General features: G+C 39.4%; 1 protein-coding gene across 1 annotated transcript in view; it reads right to left on the bottom strand.

The window, feature by feature from the left end:
- MTA3 (metastasis associated 1 family member 3) overlaps positions 1-19,741 on the bottom strand; it is a 146,907-nt gene that overhangs the window by 73,553 nt on the left and 53,613 nt on the right. Inside the window, exon 4 of the mRNA XM_086700470.1 lies at positions 14,874-15,000. Coding sequence (XP_086556596.1) covers positions 14,874-15,000 — 127 coding nt within the window. The remainder of the gene's footprint in view (positions 1-14,873; positions 15,001-19,741) is intronic.

Genomic DNA, 19,741 nt, shown 5'->3' with positions numbered 1-19,741 from the left:
TGATTTACTACAGACACAAACATACACACTTCTTTGCTTCTATATGCATGAATTGTTTCTGGAAGCATACGTAAGATTCTAGAAACAGTGATGGGCCAGGGGACTGTATAGGAGTGAGACACTTTATTGTGTATCCCAGATTTTGATTTTGAACCATGTCAATATATCACATATCCCTCCTCAATGTTTAAACTTTGAATATATTTTTTATTATTTAAAAAAAATTAACATTTATTTTTGAAAGACAGAGACAGAGCACTAAGTAGGAGAGGGGCAGAGAGAGGGAGACACAGAATCTGCAGCAGGCTCCAGGCTCTGAGCTATCAGCAGAGAGCCTGATGCGGGGCTTGAACCCACAAACGTGAAATCATGACCTGAGATGAAGTTGGACACATAACTAAGTCACCCAGACATCCCTCGTTATGATTTTTTAAATGTGTATTTTGAGAGAAAGAGAAAGGCAGAGAGAGAGAGAGAGAGAGAAAGAGAGAGAGAGAGGGAGGGAGGGGGAGAGAGAGAGAGAGAGTGACAGAGTCCCAAGTAGGCTCCATGCTCAGCACAGAGCCTGACATACGGCTCAATCTCACGACCATGAGATCATGACCTGAGCCAAAATCAACAGTCTGATGTCTAACTGACTGAGCCACCCAGGTGCCCCACGTTTTTCATTACGATTAAGTGTATGCTTTAATCTCCATCACATATTTCCCTCATTCTCCTACCCACCTCTCCTATGGTACCCATCAGTTTGTTATCTACAGTTAAGAGTCTGTTTGTCGGTTTCTCTCTCTTTTTTTTTTTGCTTGTTTTGTTCCTTAAATTCCACCTATGAGTGAGATCATGTATGGTATTTGTCTTTCTCTGACTGACTTATTTCATTTAGCATTATATTCTCTAGCTCTATCCATGTTGCCGCAAATGGCAAGGTTTCGTTCTTTTTCATGGCTGATTCATATTCGTGTGTGTGTGTGTGTGTGTGTGTGAGTGAGTGACATCTTTTTTATCCATTCATCTATCAGTGGACACTTGAGATGCTTCCAGTTTGGTTATTGTAAATAATGCTGTGGTGCGTCTAAGTGGCTCAGTCAGTTGAGTGTCCGTCCAACTCTGATTTCAGCTAAGGTTGTGCAATCAAGCCCCATATCATGCTCCACACTGAGCAGGGAGCCTGCTTAATATTCTCTCTCTCCCTCTGCCCTTCTCCCCCACTCTCTCTCTTTCTAAAATAATAACAATAATAATGCTGCAATAAACAAAGGAGTGCACATATCCCTTTGAATTAGTTTTTTTTTTTTTTTTTTTGGGGAAAATGCCCAGTAGTGAGATTACTAGACCATAGTGTAATTCTATTTTTAATTGTTTGAGAAATTTCCATACCGTTTTCCAGAGTTGGTGCACCAGTTTGCATTCCCACCAACAGTGCAAGAGAATTCCTTTGTCTCCACATCCTCACCTACACTTGTTGATTCTTGAGTTTTTGATTTTAGCCACTCTGACAGGTGTGAGGTGTTATCTCATTGTAGTTCCAATTTTCATTTCCCTGATGATGAGTGATGTTGAGCATCTTTTCATGTGTCTGTTGACCATCTATATGCCTTCTTTGGAGAAATGTCTCCTCAGATCTTCTGCTCATTTTTTAATGTGCATTATCTGTTTTTTGGGTGTTGAGCTGTATAAGTTATTTATATATTTTAGATCCTAACCCTTTATCAGATATGTCATTTGCAAATATCCTCTCCCATTCAGTAAGCTGCCTTTTGGGTTTGTTGATTTTTTCCTTCACTGTACAGAAGCTTTTTATTTTGATGTAGCCCTATAGTTTATTTTTGCCTTGTATTACCCTTCCCTCAAGAGACATATCTAGAAACATGTTGTACAGCTGATGACAGAGAAATTACTGCCTATGCTCTCTTCAAGGATTTTTATGGTTTCTGGTCTCATATTCAGATCTCTAATCCATTTTGAGTTTATTTTTGTGTATGGAGAAAGAACGTGGCCCAGTTTCATTCTTTTGCACATAGTTAGCTGCCCAATTTTCCCAACAGCATTTGTTGAACAGATTGTCTTTTTCCCATTGTATATTCACTCCTCCTTTGTCAAAGATTAATTGGCCATATAACTGTGGGTTTATTTCTGGGTTTTCTATTCTGTTCCACTGATCTTTGTGTCTATCTTTTTATGCCAGTACCATACTGTTTTAAGTATGACCACTTTGTAATATAACTTGAAGCCTGGAATTATGATACCTCCAGTTTTGTTATTCTTTTTTAAGACTGCTTTGCCTATTAGAAGTCTTTTGTGGTTCCATACAAATTTTAGGATTGTGTGTTCTAGTTCTGTGAAAAATATTGTTGGTATTTTAATAGAGACTGCATCAAATCTGTACACTGCTTTGGGTAGTACAGACATTTTAACAATATTTGTTCTTCCAACCAATGTTTACATCTTCAAAAGGAGGGGGCTGATCAATTTTCTTGTGATCCCGAGAACAACCACAAAAAAAATCTGCTCTATTATCCATTACCTTTGGATACCAGGTTACTCCCAGCACTCCTTCAAACCATATATGGATATACTATCCCCAACTATACCAATTCCTAAACCCATCTATTCCCATAAACTCTAATCTATTAACTATAGCTTTGCACTCCTGGAATACTCTTTTGTTTAAAAAACAACTCTGGGGGCGCCTGGGTGGCTCAGTCGGTTAAGCGTCTGACTTCGGCTCAGGTCATGATCTCGCGGTCCATGAGTTCGAGCCCCGCGTCGGGCTCTGTGCTGACAGCTCAGAGCCTGGAGCCTGCTTCGGATTCTGTGTCTCCCTCTCTCTCTCTGACCCTCCCCCATTCATGCTCTGTCTCTCTCTGTCTCAAAAATAAATAAACGTTGGGGCACCTGGGTGGCTCAGTCGGTTAAGCGTCTGACTTTGGCTCAGGTCATGATCTCATGGTCCGTGAGTTCGAGCCCCATGTCGGGCTCTGTGCTGACCGCTCAGAGCCTGGAGCCTGTTTCAGATTCTGTGTCTCCCTCTTTCTCTGCCCCTCCCCTGTTCATGCTCTGTCTCTCTCTGTCTCAAAAATAAATAAACGTTTAAAAAAAATTTTTTTTTAAATAAACGTTAAAAAAATTTTTTTAATAAATAAATAAAAATAAAAACAACTCTGCTTATAGATAGGCAATTATTGTTCATTTATTAGTCTCTGATACGTATAACCACCTAAAAGAAAAGTTCTACCTTCAAACACTATTTGTTCTAGGTAAAACATGAATCAAAAAAAAAAAAAAAAATTCAAATTCCAGCTTCTGAAAGTGGATGGGGCACCTGGGTGGCTCAGTCGGTTGAGCGCCCAGCTTCACCTCAGGTCATGATCCTGTGGTTCGGGAGTTTGAGCCTCTCATCAGGCTCGCTGCTGTCAGCACAGAACCTACTTTGGATCCTCTGTCCCCTTCTCTCTGACCCTCCCATGCTTGTGCTTGCTCTCGCTCTCTCTCAAAAATAAATAAACCTTAAAAAAAATTGGATGGAAAGGTCTTTTTCAATGGTGAATAAACTTATCAGAGTCACTCTGCATTTCCCAGTTTGATAACTCCATTTCACAAATAGACACAAAGGCACAAATCCCAGTACTATAAAGTGTTATTTATTCAGTGACCTAATTGAGAAAAGTTTAACAGCATTCTTTTTTTTGTAAAAGTTTACTTATTGGGGCGCCTGGGTGGCGCAGTCGGTTAAGCGTCCGACTTCAGCCAGGTCACGATCTCGCGGTCCGTGAGTTCGAGCCCCGCATCAGGCTCTGGGCTGATGGCTCAGAGCCTGGAGCCTGTTTCCGATTCTGTGTCTCCCTCTCTCTCTGCTCCTCCCCCGTTCATGCTCTGTCTCTCTCTGTCCCAAAAATAAATAAACGTTGAAAAAAAAAATTAAAAAAAAAAAAAATAAAAGTTTACTTATTTATTTTGAGTAGGGGGGCAGAGACTCCCAAGCAGGCTCCATGCTCAGTGTGGGTGGGACATGGGTGGGACTCGATCCCAAGACCCTGAGATCTTGACCTGAGCCAATATCAAGAGTTGATATCAAGAGTCAGACGCTCAACCGACTGAGCCACCCAGGCACCCCAACATTCTAACGGGGAAGAAAGGTAGTATTTTTAGAGTGTCAACAGAATAATAATGAATTAAATGACAGGCAAAGCCCATCCATTCATCGGAAAAATGGACATTTGGGCTCTTTCCATAGTTTGAGTCTCTGAAATTAAAAAAACATTTTTTATGTTTATTTTTGAGAGAGAGAGAGAGAGAATGAGTGAGAGAGGAGAGACAGAGAGAGGGGGAGACACAGGATCCAAAGCAGACTCCAGGCTCTGAGCTATCAGCACAGAACCCGACACAGGGCTACAACTCACAGACTGCGAGATCATGACCTGAGCTGAAGTCGGCGTTCAACCAGCCAAGCCACCCAGGAGCCCCAAGCCTCTGAAATTTTAAAATATAGTTGGCAATATTAAAATGTCAGATGTGCTAGGAGATGAAAGTCAAAGATTTAGCTTAGAACCAAAAACAGAAAATATGAGAAAAGACAGTAAACCAAGAACTCCAGGAGAGCTAACACATAAGCAATTTAAGTACTAGAAAGAAAAAAAGTTTTGAAAGAAATGTTAGGAAAACAATTCCCAGGGGTACCTGGGTGGCTCAGTCAGTTTAGTAGCCAACTCGTGATTTTGACTCAGGTCATGAGCTCACTGTTCATGAGACTGAGTTCCAAGTCGGGCTCTGCTGATGGCACAGAGCCTGCTTAGGTTTCTCCCTCCTCCTCTCTCTGCCCCTTCCCTGTTTGCGTTCTCTTTCTCTATCTCTCTCTCAAAATAAATAAACATTAAAAAAAAAAAAAAAATAAAGATTTCCCAGCTATGAAGGAAGACCAGTATCATCCAATTAAAATGGTCTACCAAATATCCTCAATACTGAGGCATCACTGAAACTTCTGGATACAATGAGAGAATTACATTTTTCATCTATTGGTAAGAGAATTCAAAGAAGATTTAAGAGAAGGGAAAAAATAGGTAATATGAAAGTTTGGATATAAAACTACTGTTCGGTGACAATAGACATTTGAGGACAGTAGGGTAATTCCTTCAAAGTTTTGATGGAAAATACATTTCAACCCCAAATTCAATACCAAACCAATTATGCATCATGTGTATAGAACCACATCTCTATATCTAGTTATCAATTCACAAGAAATATGAGGGAGAATGGAACATGGTAAAGAACAAAATGGGGATATAGTCAGCAAATCCAAATGGTAAGAAACAAAACCCTTATTTGGTCACAAAAATAGCAAGGGCAGGGGCACCTGGGTGGCCCAGTCAGTTGAGCCTCCAACCGACTCTTGATTTTGGCTTGGGTCATGATCTCGTGGTGGTGAGATTGAGCTCCAAGTAGGGCTCCCCACTGGGCGTGGAGCCTGGTTAAGATTCTCTCTCTCCCTCTGTCCCTCCCCTGCTTGGAGAGTGAGGATGCTCTCTTTCTCTCTCAAAAAGTTAAAGATATAAAATCTAAAAAAAAAAAAAAAAAAAAGTAGAGAAAGAAAGAAAAAGAGAAGTCTTCGTTTATTTTCCCCTGTAATCACCCAAATGACTTGGCACCATTTCCTGAAAAGACTTCTCGTTGCAGTGGTTCCTTCATCAAATATCAAGTTGTATTATGTATGTGGGTCTGTTCTGACTTTTCCATTCTGTTCCACTTATTTCGCAATCCACTTATTAATACCATCTTGCTTTAATTACTGTAACTATACAAATGTCTTAATATCGATTGATATAAATCTCTAACAGTTTTTGTTCAAGACTGACTTTGTCAATGGTTCTCAAACCTTCTGATCTCAAGATCACTTTACGTTACTAAAAATCATTGAGGACCTCAAAGAACATTTGCCTCTGTGAGTTACATCAATCAATATTTACCATGTTAGAAATTCAAAGTGAGAAAAATTTAACATTTACTAATTTATTTAAAATAAAAATGAACATTAGCAAATACTTGTTATGAACAACTACTGTCTTTTCTTTTTTTTTTTTAATTTTTTTTTTTTTTTTCAACGTTTATTTATGTTTGGGACAGAGAGAGACAGAGCATGAACGGGGGAGGGGCAGAGAGAGAGGGAGACACAGAATCGGAAACAGGCTCCAGGCTCTGAGCCATCAGCCCAGAGCCCGACGCGGGGCTCGAACCCACGGACCGTGAGATCGTGACCTGGCTGAAGTCGGACGCTTAACCGACTGCGCCACCCAGGCGCCCCCAACTACTGTCTTTTCCAAAACAAAAAACTTTTCACAAGAACAGTGGCACTCTTTTCATTTTTGCCTATCTCTTCAATGTGTTGCTTAACAGACAGCTAGATTTTCAGGTTTATTTCATTTTCAAAAGGCATCCATCAACCACTTGTGTCTAAATAACCACAGTTTGTCTTTCAGTGGTTACTGCAAGTAATAACGGCACTCTAGGAAAAAGCAGGTAGTTTGGCTTACATTTCAAAGACTGTCATGAGATTTTTTTTTTTCTCAAGATAACTATCACACTTTCAAACATGACAGAAGTGATTTACATGTATTTCCCATTTCATGAGGCAGAATGTTAAAGAGACATTTAATGGTAGTTAAACCATTGAAACAGTGATGGTTACACAGCATCGTCACTATACTGAATGGCAGTGAACTAGATCCTCTACGCTGCACAATGGTTAATCTGATGTGTTAATTTTTCAGTTTTGTTTTAGGACATGAGGGATTCAGATTTATTAAAATAATAAATTGTACCATTTTGTCAAGAGCATTCTTTTTGTTGTTGTTTAAATGTTTATTTTACTTATCTTGAGAGAGAGAGACAGAGAGAGAGAGAGAGAGAGGGAGGGAGGGAGAGAGCACGCAAGTGGGGGAGGAACATAGAGAGAGGGAGAGAGAGAGCCCCAAGTAGGTTCCACACTGTCAGCCCAGAGCCCAACACGGAGCTCAATCCCATGAACTGTGAGATCATGACCTGGACTGAAATCAAGATTTGGAAGCTTAACTGACTGAGCCACCCATGCGCCCCTTGTCAAGAACATTCTTAAGTGGAACTTGTCATTTTGGTTATTGTTTGTTTTATTGCAAATTCACAGAGGTGAAGAATACAGCGATGACTCTAGCACAATTTAGTGCCACTGGTGCAATTCACACTAAGTTTGCCCACCACTGCTTTTGCAAGACTAAAACAGTGAAAAGGTGAATAACATCTTAACTATTGTTATAAAATAGTTTTGATTTCACAAAACCCCTGAAAGGGTCTAAGGGACACTCAGGAGTCCACAAACCATGATTTGAAAACACTTTGTTTTCACTATTCTTGGTTCTTTCCATTCTCATAAATTCTGGAATCAATTTCTCAATTCTCAATTTACACACACACACAACACACTTGCTGAGCCTTTCCTTGGAACAGCACTGAATCTTTAGATCAATTTGGGGAAAACTGACATATTTACTTAAGTCAAATTCCTTCAGCAACCCTTTGTAGTTTCCATGGTGAGTTTTTATAGATCTTTCCCCTTTTCTTATACATCTTTCTTTAGATTTATTCTACGTGTTCAGTGCTTTTCGATGAAATGGTAAATGGTATCTTCTAAAACTTAGTTTTCTAACTGACCCCTCTTCACACCATATACAAAAAACAGACTTAAATACAAAAAGTGAGGTACTGGCTGGCTCAGTCAGAGGAGCATATGACTCTTGATCTTTGGGTCATGAGCTCAAGCCCCATGTTAGGTACAGAACTTACTTTAAAAAAAAATGGTTAGGGGTCCCTGGGTGGCTCAGTCAGTTAGGCATCCAACTTCAGCTCAGGTCATGATCTCGCGGTTCGTGAATTCGAGCCCTGCATTGGACTCTGTGCTGACAGCGTGGAGCCTGGAGCCTGCTTCAGATTCTGTGTCTCCCTCTCTCTTTGCCCCTCCCCTGCTCGCTCTCCCTCTCTCTTTCTCGCTCTCGCTCTTGCTTTCTAAAATGTATAAACATTAAAAAAAATTTTTTTTATGGTTAAAAAAATACAAAAGGTGAAACAGCAAAACTTCAGGAAAACATAGGCGAGTACCTTCATGATCACAGGAAATCATTTGCCTGCGGTAACACTTCGACTTGTTTTTGAATGAGCACTCTTCCTGAGTGACAAAGTATTCTTACTCTAGTTTCATTCTGCTCCTTCACGTATATCAAACTTCTCAGGCATGTCTGTCAGCTTCTCAAGAATGGAATTTTTCCAGCCTTTATTTAACTATCCTCCCCTCCTCCTGCTGTTCCATTGTTCCTTTCCAACCACATTTCTCAAATATTTAAAAACAAACCAACCAACCTAGAAAGAGCAAAGATGACACCAGTGCCGCTGAAGAATAAGCACAAGCTGATGAGAGAGGAAGCTACGCACAAGTAACGCGGCGCCTCTGCCATTCCACGTCCGTTCCAGCAACCCGCAGCCAAAATGCAATGGCTACACGGAAGATTAGAAAAGAAAAATGCACTAAGGATACACCAAAATGTCGGTGCTGCTGAATGGAGAACTACACACGTGTGTTTATGAGTGTATGATAGAGACAGTGTGTATCTTTTTCTGTATTTGACATTTCAACAATAAGTTATAATTCTTTCATTATCAGAAAATAAACAACAAAAGTGTTTTTTTTTATTTTAATATGCAGTAATGTTGAAGGAACTACAAAATGGGAATATTCATAATATACTGTGGTGGGAATATAAACTGACAATAATTTTTTTTTAATTTTTTAAATGTTTCTTTTTGAGAGAGAGAGACCAGAGCGTGAGCAGGGGAGGGGCAGAAAGAGAGGGAGATACAGAATCAAGAGTAGGTTCCAGGCTCTGGGTGGACAGCACAGAACCCACATGGGGCTCGAACCCACGAAGCATAAGATCATGACCTGAGCCAAAGTCAAACACTTAACTGACTGAGCCACCCAGGCACCCCTAAACTGACAGTAATTCTTTCTCTCTTTCTTTCTTTTTCTTTTTCCTTCCTTTCTCTTTCTTTCTTTCTTTCTTTCTTTCTTTCTTTCTTTCTTTCTTTCCTTTCTTTCTTTCTTAAACATTTATTTATTTTTGAGACAGAGAGAGACAGAGCATGAATGGGGGAGGGGCAGAGAGAGTGGGAGACACAGAATCTGAAACAGGCTCCAGGCTCTGAGCTGTCAGCACAGAGCCCAACGTGGGGCTCGAACTCACGGACCGCGAGATCATGACCTGAGCTGAAGTAGGACGCTCAACCGACTGAGCCACCCAGGCGCCCCAAACTGACAGTAATTCTTGAAGAAAACAGAATTTTGCAAGAAAATATTTGAAAAAATATACCCCTAAATTAGAAACAGGTCTGCTGGGGGCACTTGGGTGGCTTAGTCAATTGAGCGTCTGACTTTGGCTCAGGTCATGATCTCATGGTTCATGAGTTCAGTCCCCACGTTGGGCTCACTAATGTCATCCTGTAGGCGCAGAGCCTGCTTCAGATACTCTGTCCCTTTTTCTCTCTGCCCCTCTCCCACTTACGCTCGCTCTCAAAAAAGAAATAAAAGATTTAAAAAAAAAAAAAAAGAAAGAAACAGGTCTGCTATCAAACAGTACGTATAGTTAATGATACTAACTTACTACTACTGGAGAAGGGAAGATAAAGAGGAGTACTCTCAGTGGATTTCCATCTACTCTGTCTTCATCAGAACCAGCCATGTTGAAGATGAATGCAAAATGGCATTTTCCCTCTCTAATGCCCAAATTCGCAAAGTTTAAAATAAACTTCTACCCATTATATGTCTAATGTGTTTTCACATTTCAGAAAAAATGGAAACGTAGAAAACCATAAAGAAGTTGCTTGCATTTTCTGATATTAAAACAAATCTGAAATCTCTCAAATGCCAAATTCCTATTTACATTCATGATGTAGATACATGCTTGCTAAATGAAAATGATCTCATTTATTCATAAAGTAAAGATCACTGACTAAACAAAATAAAACAATTCTTCAATAAACATATCAGTATATATCTCTCCACAAACTTGCATCGAGAACTCTGGTTAAATAAAATCCAAAAAGTAGAACTGTTAGGTCAAAGGATATGTACACATTACAATCTGGTGTTTCCAATTATACTAACACTCAAATACGGGAGAGTTATTTATCTGTTTCCCTACCCTCACAAACAATGCACATCGAGACAAGAACTATGGTCTTCCATGCCTCAAATTTTAACTCTTGTTCGCTAGAAACTTCCATTCTCCCTTTCTCATGGCTGCTATGTACGGCTCAGAAATTCACTTTATTCAGTGACAGTATATACACAAAAACAATTTCCTATCCTCCTCTGCCTAGTCCTCCTGGTAAAAGCTTGATGTTGACTCTGAGTACCTCACTCTCCCTGAGAGTCCTGAGCAACCTGTGATTCCAGACATCCAATCTTTAATTCTTGTGAAAGGAGAGAGGCACGCAATCTAAAATGTCATTTATGATCAGTAATAATTAAGAAGACATTATTCTATTATCTGTTGATGATTTTCATTTCCTCAAAGATAACAAAGTTAAATGACAACTATGCAAGCTTCAAATTCTGACTGGCTATTTTGTGCTGTGCTGTGTTCTGCAGTAGGCAGGAAAAAGATAAAGATACCGACCTTCCAGAATCTAACACTCTGGGGCGCCTGGGTGGCTCAGTTGGTTAAGCATCCGACTCGATTTCAGCTCAGGTCATGATCTCATGATTCATGAGATCGAGCCATGTGTTGGGCTGCTTGCGTTTCTCTCTCTCCCTCTCTCAAATAAACTTTCAAAAAACAAAAAAGGAATCTTACACTCTAAGACAATGTCTAGACAAACCTAGACAATCTAGACAAATTATACCTAAGCCGTAAGATTTTTATCAGCTGCTCAAGATACTTTTTTCAATTGAATTAAGAAAGCTCCTTGTTTTGGACGTGAGGAGACCATGCAGAAGCAACAGGGTACCACATAAACCATGAAAAGTTTATTACACATTGTGGCTACAGCCAGTCTTCCACAGAGCAATAATGGTGATTATGATGGTGGTGATGTTTATATTCTGGAATCCTAACCTAAAATTTGTTTAAAAGGATAAGAATATAAGGCTTTCTCCAAAGCACCCTGCCATTAAAGGACTGCTTGAACACTATGTGCACCTATGTCTTTCAGACTTATCCTACAGCTGACATCACATTTAGGTTCTGGAATAGGTTCTCTGGACTTCTTAAAAAGCATAGTCAAGGGTTAAGCAATGAGGTAGACAGGATCCTTACCACAGATGCTCAGAAAGAGGGCCAGGTCTGCAACACGGATATAATGGTTTACCTACCACCACTTACTTTTCATAACGAGACAGACTTAAAGAACGAATCATCAGGTCCAAAAGCCCTTACTACAGGAAAAATTTGAGGCCAATAATCAACAGGTATCTAAGAAAATGCTTTTAAGACACAATGAAGCGTAACTTCAAAGGCTGTGATCCAGATCCCAAGGTTGGCAAACAGGTAAGGACTGGCTCTTTTTACATGACTGACTACCTGCACCAGAGGCTTGGAAGAGACATTAACCATTACACGTACGATACTGTAATTAGCTTATAATTTTTTTTTCAACGTTTTTATTTATTTTTTTGGGACAGAGAGAGACAGAGCATGAACGGGGGAGGGGCAGAGAGAGAGGGAGACACAGAATCGGAAACAGGCTCCAGGCTCCGAGCCATCAGCCCAGAGCCCGACGCGGGGCTCGAACTCACGGACCGCGAGATCGTGACCTTGTAATTAGCTTATAAAAGGCCAAGCTCTTTGTGTTCAAGATGTGGAAAAACTGACACTGGAACACATATAAGACACATCCATGACTGAGGCACCCAATCAAGTAAGTAGTTCCTACTTGCCACCACATATCTAGCATTGTAGCATCATCTTTTAGTATAATAGTACAGTCTATATGCTTAACTTAGTTTTTAGTTTAGTTCTGTCCATTTGACCTGAACGTATAAATAGAAAACTTATGTGAAAAAATAAAATATCAAAGAACCTACCTATCCAACAAGTAACTCAACAGCTTTGTTTTTAATCTCTGATGCTTTTCTAACACTTACAGTCATATATACATCGTAATGCTGTCTATCTGCAGCCAGGTGGTCTGCTTCAATTTCTCAATCTGCCATTTAAACCTGTGACACTGACAAGTTACTTTATCTTTTTGTGCTTCAGTCTCATCTGTAAAATGGGGATAATAACAGAACCTACTTTATAAAGTGATTGTGGGGATTAAATAAAATACATATAAAACAACTGGAACAATATCTGTCACAAAGGTTCAATGAATGTTAGAATTTTTGAAAGCCAAGTTCAATAAATACAGTCTATCTGTGAGACTGAATACAGTATTATATACCCCTAACAGGTCTAGCAGCTGCATAACAATTTTACAGTGCTTTAGAGTGTCTGTAGCGTATAAGCTATTACTAATGACTTAAGGCACCATGCATGAAACATGCTGCCTCACTCCTTACCAACACCACCCCCCAAAGAAGTGTTCCAAAGACACTTTCATTGTTCAAGTCCTATCTAGCTCACAAACACAAGGTGAATCACTAAGTGTCCAGAATTGTCCCAGTCCTGGTTTACTCTCTCTCTGCCAGAGGAATCAGAAGGAACAAAGAGTGGTCTCCATACCACTTTGAAAAGCTTATACTATCCAGTGAGTATTGTTGCTCACACACTACAAAGGCATTCAAGAATGTTTTTCTCCTACATTCCATGTGGCACTGAGGAAATTCTGGGCACTTGATAATGTCCCTGGAGAATAAAAAGCCAGTATTCACCGAATTACCGCTCTTTGCTGCCAAAGAACAATGGGACTTGAGTAATTTTCTCCTGTTATAGCAGAAATAGATAGGGCATGACTTCAACATTAGCAAAATGTGAAGATCACTCCAATGTGTACTTGTTCCATGCATCAGCCTGTGGGCTGGTCAGCATGGCTCCAGGCTTTGGCCGGAGACTATCCCTAACCCCTACCACTTCAGCTGTTAGAAAATGAGAGCAGATGAGAAACAGATGAGAAAGAGTGGCTCTGAACTATTCCCTCTCAACTTGGAAAAAATAAAAAAATAAAGCCTCAAATGTTTAATAATTCAAAACAAACTACTGGTAAATGCACCCAGTAAACCCCTTGAATTTCAAAGACGGGGGACCTCACCTTATTTATCAAGCACTTAGTAAGGGCCTTATTCTAGAATATATTCAGGAAATATGTTCAACAGGGACTGAATGAATGATCATGTATTCTACATAATTTCTATGTTCAACACACGGGTGTCTTGCTAATTATATTCCAATATACTCTCTTAGTTCTATGGATGACAAAAAACACATTACTAGTTTTTCCATTCCAAGCAATCTGTTAAAGGAAACATTACTTATAAACAGATTCTAAGCTATCAGGACGGTAAATTAAAAATGTACTTTCGTGTTTTGGGTACATTTTTAAAACCATTTGTCAGATTCTCATTCTGGCAGGATTCTTATGACTAGCCACATTACTTCTTGAGCTTAAAATGAATCTGTAGATTCTAGTTTCTTCCAATTAAGTAATAAATGCATATGGCTCTCGAACATTATTAGTTATATATGTCTTTAAGAAAATTATGAAATATGTTTTCATGTTCCATCTGGACAAAAATAACTTACTTTCCTACTTCTTAAAATACCCCACTGGTAGGTAAAATGACTGTTTCCATATTACCTGGCCAGATCCAGATTATTTTTTCCAGCAAAGGACCTAGTCACACAGAATACACTAACTCTAGCCAATCTAAATACAGTGTCCCCTAAAAAACCTAATAAAGCAATGCTGTGATGTTAACTACTAAGATCAAGTTATTTCTGAAAAGATTTAGAGCACGAGGAATTCCAGTATCTGTCATACATTTTCTGCTTTAGAAAATCTGTGTCCGTTTCTGAAAAGGGAAATATGCACAAACGTCCTGGGAGATGGGTGTGTGTCTGTGTGTGTGATACGAGGACCAAATCACAGCTTAAGGCTCCAAATCTGTCTTAGCCTAAAGAAGACAGATTCAGTACCCACACTGGGGGTTAAAGAAGAGGGGCCAATTTTTGAAACAGTCTCTCCAAGGTTGACTAAATGCCAAGTTTACCTGACCTTGAGGGTCAGTAATTGTACATCTTCTAAGTTCAAATATTTTGTTAGACATCCGAGATGTTTATGCTTGAATTTTACCACTTCCAGCATATCATAAAAGATACCACCATTCATCTACAGCCCCCAAAACGACAAAATGTTTTCACTTTTGCTTACCGTCAATGCATAGAGCAGATGCAAGTAAGTAATAAAAAACAGAAACTTTTTCATCCCAGAGTTCCTCAATAGAAAATACAGTCTACAAAACCAAGAGTCACCTGCCTGGGAACCAGATCTTGTGTTTCAGTTCTGGAATTCTAATCACTAACTCCATAATGTTCTAGAAATCTGGTGAAGACCAGAATTTCCTAAAATACTGTTTGCTGGATACTGTTCTGTAGGATGCTAACGGATACTCAAATAAATTGGAAAAGTCTGGATTAAAATAAAGCTAAAATGGTTACTTTACTTGAAAACACTCACAGGGCTTTAATATGGTAGTAACACTATAAATTTCCAAGATAAAATTCCATTATGAGACCTAGAATAAACTAATTTGAGCAAGATCATGAAAGAGTTTGGAAATGCTTCAAAGAAGGCTGTTTTGTATTTTTTCTGTCACAACATTATTGAATACTTCATATCAACTTCTAAGAAGTTCTTACCTGATATGTGTTGCAGGCAGAGATTCATACTGGCGTGACAAAAAGAGCTCTCTATGTTTCAACTGATGTTTCTGTTTATCAGTCAAGTCCGCCTCAATTGTTGTTTCAGATTCTTCCTCAATTTCTTCTACACAAATAAAATTCAAAGAATGCATTATTACAAAGCACATTATCTATCTGGAAATTAAGACAGACCAACCTTTCATTCAATATTTTCTTCAAACCAACTGATTTTATTATTTTTTATTTTAAATTTACATATTTAATTTGTTATTTGAGTTACAACCATAAAATAACATTAACCAGGCCACAAACAAAGATGAAGAATTCCAATTTTAAAATGGCAGATGGGGGCATCTGGGTGACTCAATCAGTTAAGTGTCTGACTTTGGTTCAGGTCATGATCTTGCAATCCCTGAGCTGGAGCCCCGTGTCGGGCTCTGTGCTGACAGCTCAGAGCCTGGAGCCTGCTTTGGATTCTGTGTGTGTGTGTCTCTCTCTCTCTCTCTCTCTCTCTCTCTCTGCCCCTCCCCCAATCATGCTCGCAGGCTCACGCACTCTCTCTTTCTCTCAAAAATAAACATTAAAATATTGAAATAAAATACAATTAAGATGTACCAATATTTCAATGACAGTAAAAATGGAAGCAATAACGACAAAAACTTTTGACTAAAAAAGGTTTTAGAAGATGGAAAGCAGATAAAAACAAAAGAAAACAAAACAGAAAGTATACGCTTAGCCAAGAGAAGGAAGTGACAATCTATATATGTATAGACAGATGCAAGGAAGACGCAAGCGCAAAGCTTGAGGTGCCTTAACCCTCAAGTTACCAAAAAGTACAGTGAGAAAGGAGGAGGCGAGAGACAAAGCCAGGAGGAAAGGTTGCAAGTCCATCTACAACACTGTAACTAAATCCCAGAATACTCTATTTTAAAAAGAGAACAATCAGAAAACAAGAAATAAGATAATACTTTTTAATTTGATAACACAAACAAAAAAGCTAATAGAAGGGTTATAAGGTACTAATTAGGAAATCTCCCAGAAATTTCAACACTAAGACATAGAGATAAATACGTGACAACCAACAGATTTTAAAAAATTAAAAGATACTTTATAAAGTCCAACATCCCAGGAATAAAAGTTCCAGACAGAAACAATAGGGAAAACACATTTCATTATCTCTTTTGGTGGGGAGAGGGAGTGGAGGAAGACTTATCAAAGAAATGATTCAAGAACATTTCCCCTTACTGAGGAAGAGGACCATCCAAACTGAATTTCTGGCACACTTTATTTAAGTGCTAACATGAGATCACGAACGCTTACAGAAAAGAAACATAGGTCACATGCAAAGAAACTAGAATCAGTGTGGAATTATACACGAATAGTAATACTATTCCATCCTAAGATGCTAAAGCAATGCTACCCAAGAGGGAAAATGACAGTCAACCTAGAACCATACTTGATTTTTTGTTTTGTTTTTAATTTGAGAAAGAGAAAGTGCACACATGAGCAGGGGATAGGAGCAGCGGGGCAGAGGGAGAGAGAATCCCAAGCAGGTTCCAAACTCAGCACAGAGACCAACATGGGGCTCAGCTCTGGGATCATGACGTGAGCTGAAATCAAGAGTCAGACACTCAACCGACTAAGCTACCTAGACGCTGTGCTTGTAAACTGTAAATTATTTACCAGTCTGGAAACAGAGTAAGAACAACCTTTCTTTCATTCAACCAAGATTTATTAAGTGCCCAAACAGGCACTAGTTGAAGTGTTGGAAACAAGCCATGAGCAGAAGTTATTGAGAAGCAGCGTTGGAAGCAAGGGACAGGAGACAGCAAAGTTTTACATAAGTTTTAAAAAAACTGTATTTAGGGGTGCCTGGGTGACTCAGTCAAGCATCCAACTTTGACTCAGGTCATAATTTCATGGCTCGTGAATTCAAGCCCCAAGTCAGGCTCTGTGCTGACGGCTCAGAGCCTGGAACCTGCTTCAGATTCTGTGTCTCCCTGTCTCTCTGCCCCTTCTCCACTTGCTCTTGGTCTCTCTCTCTCTCTCTCTCTCTCTCTCTCTCAATCTCAAAAATAAACATTTAAAAACTAATATTAGCGGCATCTGGGTGGCTCAGTTGGTTAAGCTTCCGACTTCAGCTCAGGTCACGATCTCACGGTTAGTAAGTCTGAGCCCCAAGTCGGGCCTTGCACTGACAGCTCAGAGCCTTGAGCCTATTTCAGATTCTGTGTCTCCCTCTCTGTCTGCCCCCTCCCCCGCTCACACTTGGTCTCTCTCTGTCTCTCAAAAATAAATAAATGTCAAAAAAAATTTTTTTAATTACAATAGTAATAAAAATTTAAAAGCTGAATTTACTAATCTTATTAAAGGGGTGTCTGGGTGACTCAGTCGGTTAGGCGTCTGACTTCAGCTTGGGTCATAAGCTCACAGTTTCTAAGTTCGAGCCCCATGTCGGGGTCTGCACTGACAGCTCAGAGACTAGGGCCTGCTTTGGATTCTTTGTCTCCCTCTCTCTCTCTCTCTGCCCCTCCTCTGCTGCCCCTCTTCCGTTCACACTCGCTCTCTCTAAAATATACATTAAAAACAAAATCTTTTTAAAGAAAAAAAATGACCAGTGTCATTTACAGATATAATTCAAAATAATTTTAGATACAAAAATTTCTTAATATAAAAGCTCTCAGGGCTCATAGATCCTCTTCAGTCTTACTTGGACCAGACTGTGTGGGAACATCAGGGGCACTGAGGACTCAGCCAATAATACTACTGGAAGGGGGTGGCGGTGGGGGTGGGGGGTTGCTCTTCATGCAGGAAGAGTTTAAGTTTAGGACTCAGAGACTTTAATTTTGGGACACTGATAGGCAACACACACACAGAGACACAGAGAAATATATACACGTGTGTTATATTTCTCCCTATTCTTCTAAGTTCCTATTTGGGGACCCAGAACCACAAAAGGGATTTTACCACATATAATTCTCTAGTTATAGCAGAGCTTTTGAACTGCATAAGGATAATGAATGGGCTAAGCATCAGATCTTTTCTACAGTGCTTTCAAATTTTTAAAACTCTTTAATTGAAAATGAACCTGAAAAACTGACTTAGAGAAAGATTCACCCAGCTCCAAAAAAAGACTAAAATGATTTAAAATTCTTTGAATATTCTTTTTAATGAACTACTCAAACAGAAACACAGCCCTAAAAGAGCCATTTACTTGCATAGGCATTTCACCAGTGGAATCAATGAAGTTACTGCTGCATTAGCAATATCAGCACCAGCAAATACCACGTATCAAATTATACCCTTTACTTAATTAGGATTTGATAAATTGTTGTTCTGTAAAACACAAGCTAACTGAATTCTAATGTGTACCCTGTACAGCTGAAACCACAACAAACTTTACCAATAAGAGCAGCAAATCTTATTCCCTTATACAACCTCTGACTGCAGGGTGAAAAGGCCTAGAATCTCTTACGTGCAACCACAACAAAAACCGAAATCACAACAGTACCTAAAAGTCACCTTTCAAAATGTACTTGTTAAACTTCATTTACCTATTTTTATAAATTTACATTGGCTTCTGAATAGGAATGATTCTCAAGCCATTAAATCCTAAAAACATTAAATGGTCACAATGGCAAAACAGGCATTTAGGCAATGAAAAATTTAAAAAGACCTAATATAATTATCATCAGAAATTGAGTACATGGTAATATATTCCTAATTTTTCTTAAACCGTTTTACCAAGCTGATGAACCATCAAATTTGCTACCTTCTAACAGTTACTGAAGTATAAGTCCCATACTCTATACAGTGGTAAGAGAGATTGATACCAAATTAGTTACTATACTTTCTTTACAGCTGCAAAACTTTCCATACAGTTTATTAGTAATAAGGCACTGTCTGGAAGCATAGAGGGGAGAAAGAGTAGAGAAGGAAACTGAACAATGGGGATTGTATAAAATTTTAAGGAGCAATATAAATATCACTATCCTTAATACTGGTACCTTCTGGGACACCTGGGTGGTACAGTAGGTTAAGCGTCCAGCTCTTGATTTGGGCTCAGGTCATGATCTCATGGTTTTTGAGTCCTGTGTCAGGCTCCATGCTGACAGCACAGAGCCTGCTTGGGATTCTCTCTCTCTCTCTCTCTCCCTCTCCCCCTCTCGCGCCCGCTTGCTCTCTTCTCTCTCAAAATAAATAAACAAACTTAAAAAAATACTAATATCTTCTGTTTTAGTAGTATGGGCCACATAATACACAACCCACCAAGGCTCTTACAAATTTCAAAGTTTTAGACTGCAGGATGAGAAAGAAGCCATGGCCAAAAATCTCAGCAAGGCTAATTACACATGCAGGCTGAGAGGGGATGGGACAAAGTGAGTACAAACACTGTCCAAGAAGTGGGGATCAGAGAGCAAATCAAACTAGCCAAATAGTCCAGAGTATCAGAACATCCAGCTATGGGATTTGGGAGATCAGTCTTCTCAGCAGTAGGTTACAATCAGGAACTTGGGCAAAGCTCTAAAGAATGGGCATGTGACATACACAAGACCAGAGCCAGCCAGTGATGAATTTAGGTATCTGAACAAGGGACAGAAGGGAAGGAAGGAGCAGTCATTACTGATTCTAGGTACTTCTGGACTTGAAACTGGGTGTTCTTCAGAATAGACTGGCATTCTAATAATTCCTACCAGTTAGTTGGGAGGTGTGGAGGGGGAAGTAGACAGGAGGAGAGCCCTCCACAGACTTTTCCCAAGCTTCCTTAGGTCTCTATTTTAATGGAATAGCAGCCCACAATGATAAGATGTTACTGGTACAGACCGTACAGAAAAGCAGGTGGTTAAAAATTTGTCTGTAGATGC

Source organism: Puma concolor, chromosome A3, assembly GCF_028749965.1.
Source record: "Puma concolor isolate L17-30 chromosome A3, mPumCon1.1.hap2, whole genome shotgun sequence".
Classification (NCBI taxonomy): Eukaryota; Metazoa; Chordata; class Mammalia; order Carnivora; family Felidae; genus Puma; species Puma concolor.
The sequence above is the reverse complement of the archived record's forward strand: the minus strand, read 5'-3'. Positions and strand labels throughout refer to the sequence as shown.